At 43.2% G+C, this 19,796-nt stretch overlaps 1 protein-coding gene across 7 annotated transcripts in view; it reads left to right on the top strand.

Annotated features, from left to right (window-relative positions):
* The window catches only part of MYOCD (myocardin), a 96,251-nt gene extending 87,952 nt beyond the window's left edge, over positions 1-8,299 (top strand). For all 7 annotated transcript variants that reach the window (XM_043473822.1, XM_043473813.1, XM_043473832.1 and 4 more), the window contains one exon: positions 2,212-8,299. In XM_043473822.1, the coding sequence (XP_043329757.1) occupies positions 2,212-2,783 (572 nt within the window). In that variant the 3' untranslated portion in view covers positions 2,784-8,299. The remainder of the gene's footprint in view (positions 1-2,211) is intronic.
* Positions 8,300-19,796: the final 11,497 nt, after the last annotated feature.

The raw sequence follows: 19,796 nt of genomic DNA, 5'->3' as shown, positions 1-19,796 counted from the left end.
TGACAGCATTGAAAGTTTCAGAGAGAAAGTGGCCAGGCATCGGACTAGGTCCATCCCTGAACCAGACAAAGTCTCCACTTTTAGGGGGTTTGCTGTCTGGCATGAGAGATGGGCACCATGCAAGGAAACAGGCAGTTCCTCCCTTGTAGCAAGAGGGAAGAAGAAAAACATGGGCACAGGTGTCTGTATCATTGTTTCATGATGGAAAGATGAGCAGGTTCCTATCAGACACCATTATATTTTGTATTTAAACTTTTTATTTTGTATTGGGGTATAACGGATTAACAACATTGTGGAAGTCTCAGGTGAGCAGCAATGGGACTCAGCCATGGATATACATGTATCCATTCCCCCCAAGTTCCCCTCCCGTCCTGGCTGCCACACGATAACACTGAGCAGAGTTCCCTGTGCTATACAGTAGGTCCTTGATTATCCAGTTTAAATAGAGCAGTGAAGACACCCTTATGTTTTTAATGAAGTATGTGGCAAGGTCTGCAAACAGGGTGTGGGAGTGGAACCTGGGGAATTCCAGTAAAGAACAGTGATGAATCGATCACAAGCAACAACAGTAGGATCACCCTCTCTCTGTGCCTGAGTTCATGCATGCGAAGTCGCTTCAGTCATGTCTGACTCTTTGCGACCCTATGGACTGTAGCCCGCCAGGCTCCTCCAGGGGACCTTCCCGACCTAGGGATTCAACCTGCGTCTTTTACATCTCCTGCGTCTTTTACATCTTACAACTGCAGGATGGCCGGTTCTTTACTACTAGCAGGTTCTTTACCACTAGAGCCACCTGGGAAGCCCCCTACTAGGCAGTATTAAGTGCCGACTATAGGCTTGAGAAGGAAATGGCAACCCACTCCAGTATTCTTGCCTGGAGAATCCCATGGACGGAGGAGCCTGGTAGGCTACAATCCACGGGGCCGCAAAAAGTCGGACATGACTGAGCGACTTCACTTTCACTTTATAGACTTGACATCATGAATTTAAAAATGAACTGGGCAACTTCATTGTGCGATTTTTTTCTTAAAAGTCCAGCCAATCCTGGAAGGGCTCAGAGAAAACAGATGGTCAGATTCATCCAGGTGTGGGGTTTTGCCAAGGGGGTAGGGTGATAGAAGAAAAGTGCAGGGGGATTAAGGATATATGTGAGAGTAATTAGAGTGGTGGATTAAGAGTACAGACTGCACAAGGAAAGAGGTGGAAGCCAGAAAGTTGCCTGGTGGTCCAGTGCTTATGATGCTGTGCTTCCCCTGCAAGGAAGGCAGGTTCGATCTCTGGTTCAGGGAACTAAGATCCTGCATGTCGTGTATAGTGGCCAAAATAAATAAATAACTGAAAACCAGAAGGAGCTGTCTGATGATGACAAAATCTTGGAGTCAGTAGACTGGGGTGACTCAAAATGGCTGAGAATTTGTTGTCAGAGGGTCCTTACAAAGTGAACTTGAGGAGTGGGAGGCGATGGACAGGGAGTTGGAAATGGTGAATGAAACTGAACTTTCAGAGGATGCAGTGTTTGGGGCCACAAGATCCAGGGTGTGTCCAGCAGAGTGGCAATGGCAGCATCACTTGCACGGAGGGGGATGGGGTGTCAGGGAATGGAGAGGCCCTCTGGACAGCAAGTTGCTTCCGGGATGCTGAAGTCACGGAGAATGACAAGAGTTGAAGTGGAAGATAGGCAGTGAGCCGGGGAGTAGTTTTTGATGGATGAGGAGGAGGGACCAGGAGACGGGGGTGTGGGTGGGGAGACTTTGAGAGCAGGATGACCTTCCAAACCACTGAGGAGTTATAAGAAGGAGGAGGAGTAACGATCAGACAATGGTGGCAGGAAAGGACTTGACTCATCTTCTGGCTGGGCAGCAAAGAGCCCCCACTGCGGGTCTAGTGAGGGTGCAGAGTCTTCAGGGGCAGCCAGGTGACAGTGCGGAGCAGGTAAAAGCACCTGCTGTGAGCGTCTGATAATCACAGAGTGGAATTTCCAGCAAAAGAGGGTTTGGGGAGAGACCCAAGGGAAGAACTTGCAATATATAGAGTGGTTTAGGGGTGAGAATGGGTGAAGAGCCATGACCCAAGAAGCATGGCCATCTCCTTCTGTAAGTCATTCATTCATTCCAAAGATTCATTCAAGTTTGAATGTATCTTTGGTCGATCTTTGAATGATCACGATCGATCAGAAGCGATTGAACAATTCCTGTTGTGTTTTACCAACAGAAATGCCCGCTGACGCCAGAGAGGAGCATTCATGTCTTCACAGAGTCCCAAAGATCCCCGGGTCTTCTCGAAGCCCCACTGGTGCCCTCCCCAAGTCCTCGGCAGCCTTTGAACCGGCGTCCGCAGGAGGCCAGCTCTCCTTTGATCACTTCGGTGCTGACAGCGATGAGCACCTGGAAGTCTTATTAAATTCCCAGAGCCCCTTGGGGAAGGTGAGCGACACCGCCCTTCTGAAAATCGGGAGTGAGGAGCCCCCTTTCGACGGGATGATGGATGGATTCTCAGGGAAGGCTGCGGAAGACCTCTTCAATGCACACGAGATCCTGCCGGGCCCCCTGTCCCCCATGCAGACTCAGTTTTCACCCTCCTCTGTGGACAGCAGTGGGCTGCCCTTAAGCTTCACAGAATCTCCTTGGGAAAGCATGGAGTGGCTGGACCTCACGCCGCCCAGCTCGACCCCAAGCTTCAGCTCCCTATCTACCGGGGGCCCCAGCATCTTCAACATTGATTTCCTGGATGTCACGGATCTCAATCTGAATTCCCCCATGGACCTCCACTTACAGCAGTGGTAAACACCTGATGAAGTGCTAAGGAAGGCCAAGAGGAATCCCATCGGGGAAAGCACATGACCACAAATATTTACATTCTCCCAAAGAAGGAGGAGCTAGAAGAGGAGGAGAGGAAGAAGAGGGAGGAGGAAGAAGGAGAGGAGGAGCTGGAGAGAATGAAAAACAAGCGTGGAGACTTCTGTGACGACCAGAAAGAACAAACAGGAGTCTTTTTTTTTTAATAGATGGATAGTGTAATTTTTGCCAACATTCAGTGACCGTTATTGATTTCTGCAATGCCTTCAAAATTATGTTTTTTTCAGATCAAGAATGCAAAAAAAAATTTTCTTCCAATGCCTTTCAAACACTAACCTTTTTTTCTAGCTTGTATTTTTTTTCAGGCACTGTTGGGGCATAATCTCACTTTGTAAGCTTTTCTCATGAATTTGTTACTCTTACCATGGAAAGAAGTTGTAAGCTCTCTGGGGAACCCACAGAAACCAGTCCTTCAAAGGTGATGGAAGTCGTACCCCTGAAGGCTGCTTCTCCTGTCTCCGTCACCCGCCTTTCAAAATAGAGGTCAGGCCCAGTGTCAGGTTCTTAAAGCAGAACAGAGGGACAGGACCAATCCATTCCCAGGGAAGTGAAGTGACCTCAGTATCCCTTGGCCACAAAGCCACCCCCTACAGTGACCCCAACCCTGTACCCAGGACTCCATGTGGTCACTGAAAACAACCCACCTACCTTTGGCCCAAAGAACCCCACCTGAAATTTCCCTTTCTTAACCAGTGGCCGGATCACTGTCACTGTCTCCGTGGTGATGTGTGTGCTCGGTCGCTCGGTTGGTTGTGTCCGACTCTTTGCGATGCCCTGGGTTGTAGCCCGCCAGACTCCTCTGTACGTGGGATTTCCCAGGCAAGAATACTGGAGTGGGTTGCCATGTCCTCCTCCGTGGGATCTTCCCCACCCAGGGATCGAATTTGGGTCTCCTGCATTGGCAGGTGGATTCTTTACCACTGAGCCACCTGGGAATCCCCGCCATGGTGTTGAGCACTGTGAAACAGAAGAGAACCCTGAAGCAAGAGAGAGACAAAACCTCCTGCCATTCTCCAGCACAGCCTCCTTAGTGTCAAAGGCTAGAGACGACCATGTAAGCAAATCAGAAGTATCTCTCTGGTCTCAAGAAACTGTTATCAGGAATAAGGCAGACAGCACGAAAGAACATCATTTCACGTATGATGGGAATAAACACAGTGGGTTGCTATTCATATAACAGGGTGATTATTTATGGACGTTCGGCTTCTCTTTTTATTTTCTTATTGGAAGGAGGGGTTCACCTCCATTATCTTTCCCCCACTCTATACTTTTCTTTCAAATTCTCCATCCTTTCTCTCCCCTCTTTTGAAGATCTCCCTTTCTCTGCCCCAACATTGGGAGAAGAGGATTTCTTCCATTTACCAGCTGTCCTACTGCTAATAAAACCATACGTTAAAAAGCTGAAAGTCAAGGTTCTCCCGGGTAACTCATTCTCCATCTGCATAATAACTTGCTGTAAAAGGAAGTCAAAAGAAAGAAATCGAAGGAAAGAAACCAATGATTCCATCCACAGTCATGAAGCTCCCCCTACCCCCATTTGGTTGGCAGTCACTGATTTGGGTTGCTCTGGGGAAAACCGGAACTCGTTATGTTGTAAAGGTAAATACAAAGTATAGTTCCAAGGAAAGGGTATTTTAGGTCTGCGTTTCTGAAAGAAAACACAATCGCACGTCGAAAGGATGGAAGGAAAAAAAGACGATGGTCTCCTGTGCATTCCTCGCCACTTCCCCTGCTTTTGCTGGGAGTTGAAAACTTAAATTGCAGGATCGTCTCTAAGGCTCACTGTGGTTCTAATGCACAGATTCATAGTGTTGCATGCTGTAGAAGGTAGCTCTCGCTGTTTTTATTTTTTATTTAAATCACTAAGGCACTGTTTTCTTCTTTTGTAAAAAAAAATTGTTCACTGTGCACTTATGGAGAAAATAACCAAACATGTTGTGATTTTAGAAGTTCTCTTTTTGAAAAAAAAAAAAAAGATTTAGAAGTCATTCCATTGTTAACCTGTTAACATGTGTGAACACAGTGTTTTTGGTGATTGCTACTCTGAAAGCTGCCGCATCTTACTGGGGGGTGGGGAGGGGAGGAGGGGAATATCTATATTATATATGTATATGTATATATATATATACACACACACACATATGCATGTGTGTATAGATATATACATATGTATATGTATGTGTGTCTATAGGTATGTGTGGATATGTGCATCCATATATACACATCCATATGTACATATACATACACATGTGTGTATGTGTGTGTATCTTCAAGGCAGTGCAACGGAGTTCTATACCAAAAGCCTTTAAGCCTCCATCTGCTGTGAAATGATCTTGGCCTTTCTCACTGCGCATTCCCGATTCATCACCCAGACTGCAAGTTGCTTCGACGTATGACTCACGGCTCCAACCCAGTGACGCACAGCCAGCTGCTTACGATGAACAAGCCCGTCTCGACAGCGACTGTGATGTGAAGAGACAGGGAGCATTCACCTTTGGTCACTGGAAGGGTACTGCCTCCTCTCACAGAGAGCAGCGGTGGAAGGCGACCGTCGTTTTACATTCCTTCATCAGCCTTGTGCTTTAAAAGAGCCACACGGTACATTTTCCACTTTGCTTTGATGTCTGTCATCAAAACCAAAGATCCTGAGGGGAAAATTGCCATCTCTTCTTTGATGATGAAGCTATGGGGAAGGAAACCTTCCTGACACATTCCTCACCTTTGTGTGTTCCTCAGACGTTGACATTTTGCGGGGGGGGATCTTGACAAAGCTCGCTGGTCAGTCCGCTTCTCATGTGCCAAGTTGTGTGAATTTTTTAATCTTATTTTTATTCCCCTTCCTTTGGAAAACAACCTCACAGCAATCTCTGAGACTCTGGTCTGAGTGTCGATTATTTTGTCCCTTTGGGTATTTCTGTCTGAAGGGCTAGACTTGGCTAGGAGGCCCCTGTCTTTGTAAGACTATGCATTTTCATTGGGATATTTTTAGGCTATTATCTGGCACTGACATATATGCCTCACAGTTAACGAAAGATATTTGCTGCTACACACCGGCACACAACCCGGAGCAGACTCCAGGATCATTGCTTTCAACTTCCACCCACAACCCCCACCCACCATCTTCACGCTCTCTTTCCTTAGATCAGATGTGAGATTTGAAAGATAAAACTGAGGATAATTGGGAAAAGGTTGATGAAGCTGGTTGCTCCCTGATCATCTGTGTTAATTTATATTTCCTATAAGGGATTTTTTTTTTAAAGTTCTTTTAAACTCTTCATTGTGTCTTCTATTCTGGTGACAAATTGGGCATGACTAAAAGATGTACAGAGACTTAAGAAGATGGCCACGGTCAAGTTTCTTAAGGCTCTTAGAGCCTGAAATTGACCACATGTGGTCCTCTCAAGGTCCCCAGGACTACCCTGTGGCAAAGCTGACCTGCAGACATTTGCAGCTGCTGCCAACTCTGGTGCAGTCCTGTGGGTTCACCCTTATCCCACGGATTCAGGAAGTTCCTCTGTCCTTCCATTAAGCCTGTGCTCAGTAGAAGCCCTGCTTCTAACAGTGCTATTGAGATGATACACATTCTACTAGAAGGAAAGGGAGAGGAAGGGGGAAAGGAAAGAAGGAAGGAAGGAAAGAAGGAGGAAAGGAAGGAAGGTCAGGTCACAGCCTCTCAGTTCGGCTGAGACATTATGTTATGAAAAAGAAATCGAAAAGCTTGGACTGAGAAACCATTCTCTTCATGAAGTGATCGCCCCGGCAGATAAGGAAAGCAGGAGGGTGTTCAGTTGAACAATCAAGGGTCTGTGAACTGGTGGCCTTTGCCATCCAGAAACATTTATCTCCAATCTGAACCAAAGGGGTGGTGGGGGGGGAATCAAAAACCTATCCCAAGCATTCAAGACAGTCTTTTCTAAAGACCTCTTAAAGAGGTTTCTATCACCTCTTCTAGAAACCAGTGCTGGTTTGGCCGAAAACTCCTGCGTCAGATTTACTCATCCAGCAGATAGTAACTTGATGTCTTACCTGTGCAGAGCACATCCCCTGTCCCAGATGTCCAGTACCACGTAGACTCTGCACAGATGGTTCCCATCTTGAGGGACTGGGAGGTTGCAAGAACCCTGCTAATTTCCAAGTCTTCCAACCGGAATCCCTTTACCTTTGATGACAAGCGGGGGTCTTCGTTTTCCCAAAGGGGAAGCGGCTTTTTAGCTAAAACCTACACCCATGCTGACATTTTTTTTTCTTCTGTGATCAAACAGCAGCATCATATGACTTAGATGTCTTTCTACCACTTAAAACATCTGTTTGAGCTTTTAGGATTTGTCTTCATTGCCAGATACAGAAACATTTGGAAAATCAGAGAAGTATAAAGGAAACGTATTATTATTTTGTCCTATGCCTTCATCTTGATCTTCAGAACAAGCTCTCTGGACAAAAGGGACACTTAGAGGGTACAGTGCCCATGAAGAGCCTCTATCTTTTAGGGAAAAAAAGCTGCAGGATTGTGAGGGCAGCTTGGCCCCCCTTCAGGGCTTGGCTGTGGTCAACAGATGCACCAAGTTTGCTGTCAGCTGTGAGAGAACTCAGAGTGAAAGAGTCTGGAGTCTTAAGTTTTCTTATAAATCCAGTAGAAACCAGCAGGGCAGTTGAGATGAGGAAACTCAACTAGTGCTTTATTAGATGATATTGCTAGCCACAAAACAAGACAGTCCTATAAGCTAGAGAGCTGCTCAGTGTGGTGAGGAGCTGGGTTTGATTCTGGAATCCACATTTTCAGAGGAGCCCTGGCTAGAGTGAGACTATGCATTAGGAAATGACTTTAAGACCGGAAGAGATTCGAGAAAAATTTCTCTATTACCTCCCAGGGAAATTGCTATAGACTCATTGGGTTTGATAACATGAAGAAGTTCCCTTCTGATGGTAGGAGTTGGTGGAATCTAAGGTTCTAGCATTCTATGGATTAAGACAAACTCCTGGTGGTCTCTTGTGCTTACTTCAATCACCTTTGGCCTTGTGAGCTCCCTGTGTGTGCTTTAACAGCTCCAGAGGGTTTTGGGGAGAAGGTCATAGAATGATGGGGATCCTGGAGGCTGCTGTAATGTTTTCCAAAGGAAGGGAAGCCACACTGCTCCCCAGAGTTCTCTCCAACGTGCCTGCAGCTAGGAAAGAGGGCAGTGCACAGCTGGGTGCTTGAAATCCTGCCTCCTGGAAACACAAAGAGGCACTTTGCAAAGAAATCCAAAGAGCCAGCATATGTTCTCTGCAGGGACCCCATGTGGTGGAGCTTTCATGTCGGCTCCTTTGCTCAACTATACATAACTAGGAAGAAATGTGGGTGACCAGGAAGAGAAAAGAAGCAATGGCTAAATACCAAAGTTGGCATGTGTTCTTTTTTTAAAAATATATGTATATTTTTAAATAAAATGTTTATTTTAGAGAGAGATGAAAGCTTTTTTTCTTGACTCTGCAATGTACCAGGCATTGTGCTGTTATTTTGTAAAATCCCCACAATGGTACCATGAAACAGTATCACAATCACCCCCAGTCTACAGATGAAGAAACTGAGTCCAGAAAGGCTGAGTTAATCACTTAAGGTTACACATCTGAAACCTGGCAGAACCAGGGATCACATTGTACTTATCTGCAGTGCTTCTGATCTCATACACTGTACATCTCACCCACACTAATCAAATGAGGACATTAGTGAGTCTACAATTACGTATATGCTATTAAAATACACGTAGTAAATTGTGAATTAGTTTGATAAATCACTGGTGCCCTCCTTATTCTACAGATGTAAGAACTTCAAGGGAAATTCAACATACTGAATTCAGTACAGAAGAAATGATGGAGTGACGGTAGGGGTTGGAGTGAAAGTAGTGACTTAAGATTCCTTAATAAACCAGCCAAAGTAGTTGGTGACTCAACTAAGAAAAACAACTGTCAGAATAGAGACTAAGGTAGTTTTGAAACATGTTAATAGAATGGAAAGTATGGGACTTGATCATGGGATGGGAATGGCAAAGGAGAGAGAGGTTTCAGATTTGGGAGAGAGAGGTGGATATCCGTGTGTGCATGCTAAGTTGCTTCAGTCATGTCTGACTCTTTGTAGCTCCATGGACTATAATCCACCAGGCTACTCTGTTCTGGAGTTCTCCAGGCAAGAATACTGCAATAGATTGCCAGGCCCTCTTCCAGGGGATCTTTCCCACCCAGGATGGAATCCGCATCACTTATGTCTCCTGCATTGGCAGACAGGTTATTTATCACTAGCACCACCTAGGAAGCCCAGGTGAATGTCCAGCGTATGTTAATTCCATTCACAGAGGCAAAAGGCCAGAGTGAGTAACCTTAATACGAAAAATTGTGAATCTGAGTGTCTGTCGCCTGTAGGACACTCAAGTCAAAAGCATTCACTAGAGAGGTCTGGACCTCAGAGTCCTTTGCACAGAGATTTAGAGATGGGAGATAACAGCATTCAGAAGGTCACTGAAATCATGAGGATGGCTGTGACCTACACAACCTGTGGAGTGATAAGAAAAGGGGATGCCGAGGACCACCAACACGGTTCGCTATTGGCAGAGGGGAGGAAGGGGCGGGACTAGGAAACAAGGAAGAAGACCGGAAGAAGGAAGTATCCCAGGCTCCAAGGTGGTAGAAAGAGAGAATCTTCAATCCTGTCTGGTGCTGCTGTTTCTGTAAGGTAAGGAACAAAGAGTACTGTTTGATTTAATACTAAGGAGGTGAATGGTCGGTAACCAAGGTGAGAGCATCATGTGTGCATTGGAAAAGCCAAGTGGATGTGGACCAAGGAATTGAAAGGCAATGAAGAGGCCGTTCCCTGGTGGCCTAGTAGTTACGATTCTAAGCTTTCACTGTCGTGGTCGGGGAACTGTGATCCCACAGGTCATATGCAGCATGGCCAAAAAAAGAAAAAAAAAATGTGAGGGGAATGAGAAAATGGAGACTGAATCCAGGCATCACCTATCAAGGGGCATGGCCATGTGAGGAAGAAGATGCACAAGACCAGAGCAGACAGAAATTTAAAGGACCGATTTTTCAAGAGGAGAGATATTTGAGCTAATTTTTTAAAAGAATGAGAATTAGCTAGTACACAGAAGAGAGAAAGTGGTAGGCATCCATGCACATCTGTATCACCTTTTATTTATCCTCTCTACTGTTGATGGACATGTCAGTTGTTTCCAATTTTTGACAATTGGAAATGTTGCTGATACAAACATCCTAGCACATGCGTTTTGGTACAGACATTACCAATTTTTTTTTTTTTTAATTTATTTTTTTTGGCTGAGTTTTGCATCATGTGGAATCTTAATTCCCCAACCAGGCATTGAACCCATGCCCCTTGCAGTGGCAGCACAGAGTCTTAATCACTGAACCTCCAAGGGAAGTCTCCTTACATTTTTGTTGAACATGTGAAATTGTTGGGTCGTGGTATTTTTGTTGAACGCGTGAAATTGTTGAGTCATGGTGTTTGCCTACTGTTAAGTCGTAGCCCATGATGGAAAAACAGCTTTCTGAGAGGCTTGTCCGCATCCCCCTCCCATCAAAATACATGAGCTTTGGCTGAGCTATGTCCCCACCAACACTTGGTTTTGCCCGTCTTTTTCAGTTTTACCCATGCTGTGGATTGTTTTGGTATTCCCTGGTAAATTGGTAAAATTGGTATTCCCTGGCGATTTGGTAAAATCGCCTGGCATCAATTGGATGACTTATAGGTTCAGCAACTTTTCATATTTCCTTGGCCATTTGGATTCCTTCTGTGGTAAGGTGACCGTTCAGGTCCCCTGCCCATTTTTCCTTTGAGTTTCCTGCCTTTTTCCTGTTGTATTACAGAACTCTTTACGTATTCTGGAGTTGGGTCTTTGACTATTATATGGTTTTTGCAAGTAACTTCTCCCACTCTAAGGATTGCTTTTTTATTCTCTTAATGATATTATCTCATAAACCAAAGTCTTTTATTGTTAAGTAATACGATTTATAATGATTTCCTTTAAGGTGAGAATTTTTGGTATCATGTTTAAGGAATCCTTTCCTACCCCAAGATCCTATAGAAAATCTTCTTACTTGTTCTTTATTTTGATTTTTATTTCTCTTGGGAAGAATAATTTTTTTAGCAAATGGGTACCTGATAAACCTTTTCAGTTCATTGCATGTTTAAAAATCCCTTATTTTTCATCCTTGTTTGTGAATGTTAGACCAGATGCAGAGTTTTTGAGTCCCACTTGAGTTACAACCTGTTTCCATTGAGCTCTGTAAATATTGCTCGAAACTTTATTACCTTATTGCAAAAAGGAAGCTTGAGGGAATCAGCTTTTCTTCAGAGAGAAACTTCTTTTCTCTGAACAGTACTTATATACATTTATATCTATCTTTGTATTTGTATTGTTGTGGTAGTTTTAATTTATTGATGTATAGTGGGTTTACAATGTGTAAGTTCCTGCTGTGTACAGCAAAGTGATTCAGTTATACATATACTATATACACATTCTTTTTTACATTCTTTCCCACTATGGTCTATCACAGGATACTGACTATAGTTCCTTGTGAAATACAGTAGGACCTTGTTGTTTATCCATTCCATATATAAAAATGTATATCTGCTAACCCCAGACTCCCACTCCACCACTCACCCCATCCCCCCCGCCGCCCCTTGGCCTTGGTGGTGGTTTACATTGAGGTGTAATTAACATATAATATTATATTAGTTTCAGGAGTACAATGTAATGATGTGATGTTTGTACATACTGCAAAATGATCACCACAGTAATCTAGTTAACATCCATGCCACACAAATTATATTTATTTCCTATGATTAGAACTTTTAAGATCTACTCTCTTAGCAACTTTCAAATACACCATACAGTATGTATCTACCTTTGAAATTTAGAAATTTTACCCAGTTACTTCTGGGGCCCCCACCTCTACCCACTGCAGTAGTAGTTTCTGGCACTTGATGAATGATTTCAAGTTTGATATGGGCCTTTCTGCAGCTGTGCAAAATATCTTTTCAAGAATTTCCATGCTATTTTCTTCTTATTCATCTTCTCTGGAAATGCTATTACATGTATATTTTTCAATGTTCTGAGAAAGATTCTGCATCTCTGCCTTTTCCCTTCTTTTCATGGAATTACCTCCTCCTTTCCTCTGAATTTTGGGAGATTTCTTCCAGCCCATCCTGGAATGGACCAGTCTGGCTTCAGGCAGTGGCAAATCTGTTATCTCCTGCCTCTATTGAGTTTCATTAGTTTAGAAGTCATGTGTTTTTTTATCCAAGAACTCTTCCTTGTTTAAGACGGCTCTTTTTCATGGCAGCCCGCTTCTGTCATATTAAAGCAGTGTTCTTTCTGTTCTCACCAGGAATACAAATTAGACTTTAAAAATACATTTCCCTTACTTCCTGCTTAACTTTTTCACTGGAGGACAGTTCTCTGAATTCTCAGATTAGCCTCCCTGTTTTATGGAGGTAATAACCTGTAATAACAGCACAAGCATTTGAACTAGAAAAACCTGGCATCTCAGTGGTGATGCATGAATGACTCTTCACAGAAACCCTCTGAGCTTTGATTTATTCGATGGGTGTAATAAAAGCCTTTTCCTAAAGTTCTTTAAAGGATTAAATAAGATGATGTACGTTGAAAGAATCTGCCTGCAATGCAGGAGACCCCGGTTCTACTCCTGGGTTGGGAAGATCCCTTGCAGAAAGGATAGGCTACCTACTCCAGTATTCTTGGGCTTCCCTGGTGGTTCAGCTGGTAAAGGGTCCACCTGCAATGCAGGAGACTTGAATTTGATCCCTGGTCTGGGAAGATCCCCTGGAGAAGAGAACGGCTACCCACTCTAGTATTCTGGCCTAGAGAATTCCATGGACTGTATCATCTGTGGGGTTGCTAAGAGTCGGACATGACTGAGTGACTTTCACTTTCACTTTTAGCTATATGGCTTATTGTGCTTTCCTGGTTGCTCAAATGGTAAACAGTCTGCCTGCAATGCAGGAGACCTGGGTTTGATCCCTGGGTCAGGAAGATCCCCTGGGTAGGGAATGGCTGTCCACTTCAGTATTCTTGCCTGGAGAACTCCATGGACAGGGGAACCTGGCAGGCTGTAGTCCATGGGGTCACAGAGTTGAACATGACTAAACTATATGATTTATTATTATCTTCATCATATCTTGCCATCATTATTGTAGTCATCATCTTTATCATCATCTTCACTATTTAATTACTGATTTTTTTCTGTTTGTTCATTCTCAGGTAGAGAGGTCTGATTAGTCAGGTGTGGCTGAGATGGTGGGGGAGGTGATCTATCAGAGATGATGTTGGTCTCCATTTAATTTCCCTCAAGAGGTTACCATACATAGTAACTTTTTCTTGGCCAGTTCTTCCTTGACTCAGAAATCACTGGTACCATTTTTTTTTTCCTGTAAGAACAAAATTTATTATTATTAATATATGTAATAATAATGACCACTTCCTTAGTTTCAATGTAGTGAACATTTCACATGTGTGCATTACTGTGTTTGTTTGATCTTCATAGCAATCTTGCAAAGTAGGAACTGCAGGTGTAATGGTGACCAGCAGAGACAAGGTTCTCGCCTTCATTTTCCAGAGGAAGAAACTGAGTTACTAGAGAAGTTGAGTAATTTGTCTTGGATCATTCAGTAAGTGACTAAGCCAAGACTGATCCTGCATTTGTTTGTCATGTCGTGTTGCTTCATTAAAATTTGACACCGTTGCCATCAGAACTTACTGCATGAAGTTCTCAGTTCTTTCCATCTCAGTTTTCCATTTCCATTGTACATACTCCTTATTATAATCAACAGTTGTTGAATGTCTTCTATATACCCAGGTCTTATTTTGGGCAAAAAGAGGTCCAAGATGAAGTCTCTACTCTTAAGGTTGAGGTTTCCTATGTAATGACTGCTGCCATTTTCTGCCAAAATAGCAAGTGGGATCTTTCCCTAATTTCCATGAGTGAAATAGAATTTCTCTGATGTGTGTGTGTGTGTGTGTGTGTGTCTGTGTGTGTATAGATATATTTGAGTTATTTCAAAATGATATTGGAGGAAGAAATGAGTCAAGGCTACTGGCTCTAGTTAACTTTTTGGTCCCCAAAACTGAATTTAAAATTTACTCTGAATAAAGAGAATTAACAAATGAAGGAGCTTAGATGAAAATACAGTTGAATATTTCTACGCTTTGGGGATAGAGTAGGTGTTCTAAGCATTAAACTAGAGGCATAAAACATAAAGGAAAAGATGGATGGCTTTGACCATTTTAAAAATGTAAACTTCCTGGAAGACAAAAATCAACATTAGAGATTTTAAAGGGGGAAGGTCAAACTAAAGGAAATGTCTGACATAAGATAACAATAGCATTGGTGTAGTTAAGATAACTAAAGAGCTTTCTAAAATCAATAAGATAATATGGAGCCCCATAAGAGAAAACCAGGCTGAGGACATGAAGAAGTGAGTGGTTAACTGAAGAAGGAATGCTCAGAGCCCTGAAATGTGAGACATGTGTTTACTGTGATAAAGAAGAAAAACCCTGCAAATTAAAAGAGCACTATAATGCTATTTCTCAGCTATTCATCAGGCAGGATTATTAAAAGTGGTAATGTCCCATGTAGGTCAGGGTGTAGGCAGAATAGGACATTTATGCATGGTAGGTGGGTCTGCAAAATGTTTCCATCTTTTAATCTAGAGGATAATTTGGCAACACAAGAATAATTTGAAAATGTGAGACACTGTGATGCAGAAATCCTTTTGTTTAATTGAACCATAACTGATTAACGATGTTGTGTTAGTTTCAGGTGCAGAGCAAAGCGGTTCAGTTATATACGTATACATATATGCGTATGTGTATATGTATGTGTTACGTATACACATATGCGTATGTGTATATGTATGTGTGTGTGCGCTCAGTAGTGTCTGACTCTTTGCGACTCCATGGACTGTAGCCTGCCAGGTTCCTCTGTTCATGGAATTTTCCAGGCAAGTTTATTGGAGAGGGTTGCCTCCAGGGGATCTACCCAACCCAGGGATTGAACCTATGTCTCTTGAATTTCCTGAATTGGCAGGTGGATTCTTTACCGCTGTGCCACCTGGGAAGCCCATATATATGTACACACACACATAGACACACACACACATATACAAACACATATACACACACATATACACATACATATTTTTTCAGTTTCTTTTCTGTTACAGGTTATTACAGAATATTGAATATAGTTCCCTGTGCTATATAGGAGTTGATTCTCTATTTTATAGATAGTTGTGTATATCTGCTAATCCCAAACTCCTGATTTATCCCTCCCCCACACCCCCTTTCCTCTTTGGTAACCACTAGTTTGTTCTCTATTTCTGTTTTGTAGATAAGTTCATTTGTCTCATACTTTAGATTCCACATATAAGTGATATCATATGGTATTTTTGCCCTGTATTTTGAATTCTGTTCTCCAGACCAGTACTGTCCAGTGGAACTGTCAATGATGATGTAGGTATTCTATTTTACATTATCTAATATGGCAGACACTAGCCACGTGTAGTTTGGTGGTATTTGAAATGTGGCTAGTGTCACTGAGGAACTAAATTTCTAATTTTATTGAATTTAATTTAAATTTAAATAAACATATGTCTTGTGTGACTTTTGAGTTGGACAAGGCAGCTCCAACCAATGTTGGGGCACAGAATGAAGATGTTAAAACTAATTCAGGGGCTTCCAAGTGGAATATAAGATTTCAGAGGAAAGGGATCTCAGATAAATAGTACTACAACATTATTGAAGCAAGGAAGAAGCCCCTATTTTTGTTGGTCAAAGCAAGTCATGTGGTCACATTTAAGGTCCACAGGAGCAGGAAGTGTAACCCTTCCATAGATCAAAGTCAGGGATATAAGAAGTGGAATGTTCTTTCTTTCTCTTCCCCTTCCTTCTTCTCCTTGTCCACCTTCTCTTCCTTTCTTCCCTCCTCCCTCACCTTCCTCCTCCTTCCTCTCTCCTCCTCCCCATTTTTATCTTCTTCAAATGCACTTAATTGAAATGTTCAGTCCATTCTTCAGGTGGTAGAAATCAAATTTCAGGTAATTTGGGGCTTCTTCATTCCACACCTCAGCCATTGCTGCCTTCTTCTTATCTTTGTTGCCAACAGCATCATGTCCAGCTCTTTTGGTACCTTTGCAGGCCCTCCTAGCACCCACGTTCACTGCATGTGGCACTGTGTTTTGGGCACTCCAGGTCCTCCACGTGGAGGGTCTCTGTGACCTTTGCTATATGACTCGTAGCTATATAATCTCCCTGTCTCCAACCTGCCTGGACTCTACTTAAATTGTGACCCTGGGAAGGGCACAGGGCAAGTTGCTTTCTTAGAGATTCCTTCTGTAGTAGTCAGTTTAGACTCAGTGACGCTGCAGTAACAAACAGTCCAGTAACCTCTGACTTACAACAACAAAGGTATTGTTTTTTCACTCCAAGTGGATCACCATGACTCTGGTCCACAGCAGCCCCCAACTGCTCATTGCTGGTCTCATGGCAGTGTGAGGAAAGAAGGGGGTGGATCACAAAATGACTCTTAAAACTTCTACTCTGAAGTGGCACAAACCACCTCTGTGCATATTCTATGTCCCAGGAAAAAAATCACGTGATTGATCTTGACCTCAAAGAGAAGAGGAAGTAAAATCCCTTCCTATGGAGATAGGCAGTGAAATTTTTGAACAATAATAAAATCAGCACATTCATCACCTACTTTTCCTCTCCCTGTCTCCTTTCCCACTCCCCTATCATCATCATCAGTATCCCACAGCTTGGGGGTTCTTTATCTAGAATATATGGGGTAGGATACTCTTCAAACGCTGCTATTTATGGCATAGACATAAACATTCCAAAGCCCATAATCTTCAAACTCAAAACCCCCTTTTAAAAAAAAAAAAAAAAAAAACAACCTCTATTCTCTCACATGTGTTTCTGAAGTCTGCTTTGAGAGATGAAAAGATTTGACACTCCTTTCTCTTTTTTCTGCACTGTCATCCCCTCCCTGGGGTAGGAAGCAGAAAAAGCCCTGGCTGCTTCTTGAATGGAGGAAAACCTCATAGGAGAACAGAAACTTGTGAAGAAACCATCAGTTAATAACATATTATTAGACCACAGTCTAGCAGGGTAGGCTGTCTTTTGAGGAGAAGCAGGACAGAACTGAAATATCTCAGCATTGAAGGCAGAGGCTGACATGATATTGGAGTTGTCTACCAGAGTTCTGGAGGACACATGCTGTCCACTAGACCTTTCTGAGATGATAGGAATCTTCTAATTCTGTGCTGCAGAACACAGCAACCCCATAGTCACGTGGGGCTATGAAGCCCTTAAAACGTGGCTAGGGTGATGGAGGAACTAAACTTTATTGCTTTTAAAATTTTTAATTGGAGGATAGTATTTTTATTTTTTTAAAAAAAGATTTATTTATTTTTGGCTGTTTTGGGTCGTTGATGCTGCACGGTCTTTTCTCTATTGCTGGGAAGCGGGTACTCCCCTCTGTTGCGCTGTGCGGGGTGCAGACTTCTCATTGCGGAGGCGCAGCTCGGACTCTCTGGGCCTCAGGTTTCAGTAGCTGTGACACATGGGCTCAGCAGTTGCAGCTCCCGGGCTCCGGAGCACAGGCTCAATAACTGTGGCAAGAGGGCTTAGCTGTTCTGCAGTATCAGGGATCTTCCCAGATCAGGGATCGAACCTGTGACTCCTGCATTGGCAGGCAGATTCTTTACCACAGAGCCACCAGGGAAGCCCCAATGTTTTTAAATTATTTTTTTAATTTTTAGGCTGCACCAGGTGGCTTGCAGAGATCTTAGTTCCCTGACCAGGTATCGAACTCATGCCTCCTGCAGTGGAAGTACAGATTCTTAGCCACTGGACCACCAGGGAAATCCTGAGGAATTAAATTTTAAATTTTAATTTCAATGGCCATGTGCCGCTGGTGACTACTATACTGGACCCTTTAGACATTATGGGAGACAGTGCTACTATTAATAGAAGTCACCCAGTGTCCTCACTGCCTCACTATTATTTATACATTTAAAAACATGCTGTGACTTGGTTTTTTTAAAAAATTCTCAAAATGGAAATAACTTTAGTTTGTAGAAAAATTATATTGACATTATAGGCATAACTCAGTTGGTTAAAAGCAAATAATGCCTTAACTTATTAATTGGCTAGAGCTGCTGACCTAATAAGCTGAGGCTAAATTCACAATTTAATTAAAGATTTCATGTTCATTCAGCCAAGACATGCCTCAAACCATCTTTTGTTCAGCTGGTCAGCAAGATACTTACAGCCATATGTGGTACATCTTGCGACTATAATCAACCTATGCAAAATATCCCATTGCAAAAAAAAAGTTCTTTCATTTGTCAGACTAGTAATTCTGCTGTAGGAATAGCATTTTTCTCTATTGCACTCATGCTAATCTTATTTGTAGTAAATGAAGAGGACATAATGTACTATATAGAAATGTAGATGTTACTTGATTGTTGATAATTTCGCAAATAGATCTCTAAGTTTGCTATCTCTCAAGCGGTTTTATTTCTTTATTGGAGATGAGAAAACTGACTTAGAGAGGGTATGTACTTTCTCCCTAAGGATATATAACTGGTATTTGGAGTTCTAATAGATACTCATATCTCTTTGATCCAAAGACCCTCCCACCCAACACACTGCCTTACTTGGTAATTGATGATATAACCTAACTGAAGTCACCATTGTTTTCCAAAGGATAAAGGCTGCAGAAAGTCATGACCCCTTTTCAAAAGCCAACTGATGCTAATACGCCGCCACCCTGTAGGATGCTGCTGGCCAGCCACAGCTGATGGCTCTTGGTCTTCAGTGCTAGAAGGGACATGAGGCTGGAGTCTAAGCCACACGAGAAAGTGATCCTGGTCAAACTGGAACCCGTGATCATGATGCCACTATCATTTTATTGGCTTCTGGTTACCTACTAGGTTTGTTGAAAAGCAAGCATCACATTCCTGGGATGTATGCTACACCTGGTGCAAAATCTGCCCGACACTCTCGCCCCAAGCTTAACCCTGGCCCTCAGTGTTAATCATCTGCAGCTTTATGAGCCATCTTCTTGCAGGCATGTCTTCCTCCTGGGAATTCAGCAGCAATGCCTCACATTCTCTTAAAATACAAACAGGTGGTTGCCAGAAAGGAGGAGGGTGGGAGGCAGAGGGCAAAAGAGGTGAAGGGGATCAAGAGGCACAAATCTCCAGTTATATGTCAGTTGTTCAGTTGCTCAGTCCTGTTGCACTCTTTGCAACATAAGGGATATGGTCAGTAACATTGTAATAGCTTTGTGTGGGGACAGCTGGTTACTAGATTTATGGTGGTGATCTTTTCATAATGCATGCAAATGTCAAATCATCATGTAAAACACTTGAAGTATTAGTCCCTCAGTCCTGTCCGACTCCTTGCGGCCCTGTAGACTGCAGCCGGCCAGGCACCTCTGTCCATGGAATTCTCCAGGCAAGAATACTGGAGTGGGTAGCCATTCCCTTCTCCAAGGAATCTTCCCAACCCAGGGACTGAACCCAGGTCTCGTGCATTGCAGGCAGATTCTTTACCCTCTGAGCCACCAGGGAAGCCCAGTACACCTGAAACCGACATGATATTGTACATGCCCTGTATTTCATTAAAAAGAAAAAAAAAAAAAAAGGCAACGGATGCTCCTTATTTGCTGTTCTATTCTCGGTTCCACTTTGCTATTTCTAAAGCAGGAAAACCTTTCCCTTCCTAGAACGCTGAAGTGCAGAGCCGCTGGCCCCACGTGGACACCCGGGACCGTGGCGAGGTGGGCGCCGGGCGCGGAACTACAGGCCCCAGAATGCACGGCGCCCTCCGCACAGGCGCAGCGGGGACACCCCCCCGCACC

This window comes from Cervus canadensis, chromosome 1 (genome assembly GCF_019320065.1).
Source record: "Cervus canadensis isolate Bull #8, Minnesota chromosome 1, ASM1932006v1, whole genome shotgun sequence".
NCBI lineage: Eukaryota > Metazoa > Chordata > Mammalia > Artiodactyla > Cervidae > Cervus > Cervus canadensis.
Note: the sequence above shows the minus strand (reverse complement) of the source record. Positions and strands in the feature narration are given on the sequence as shown.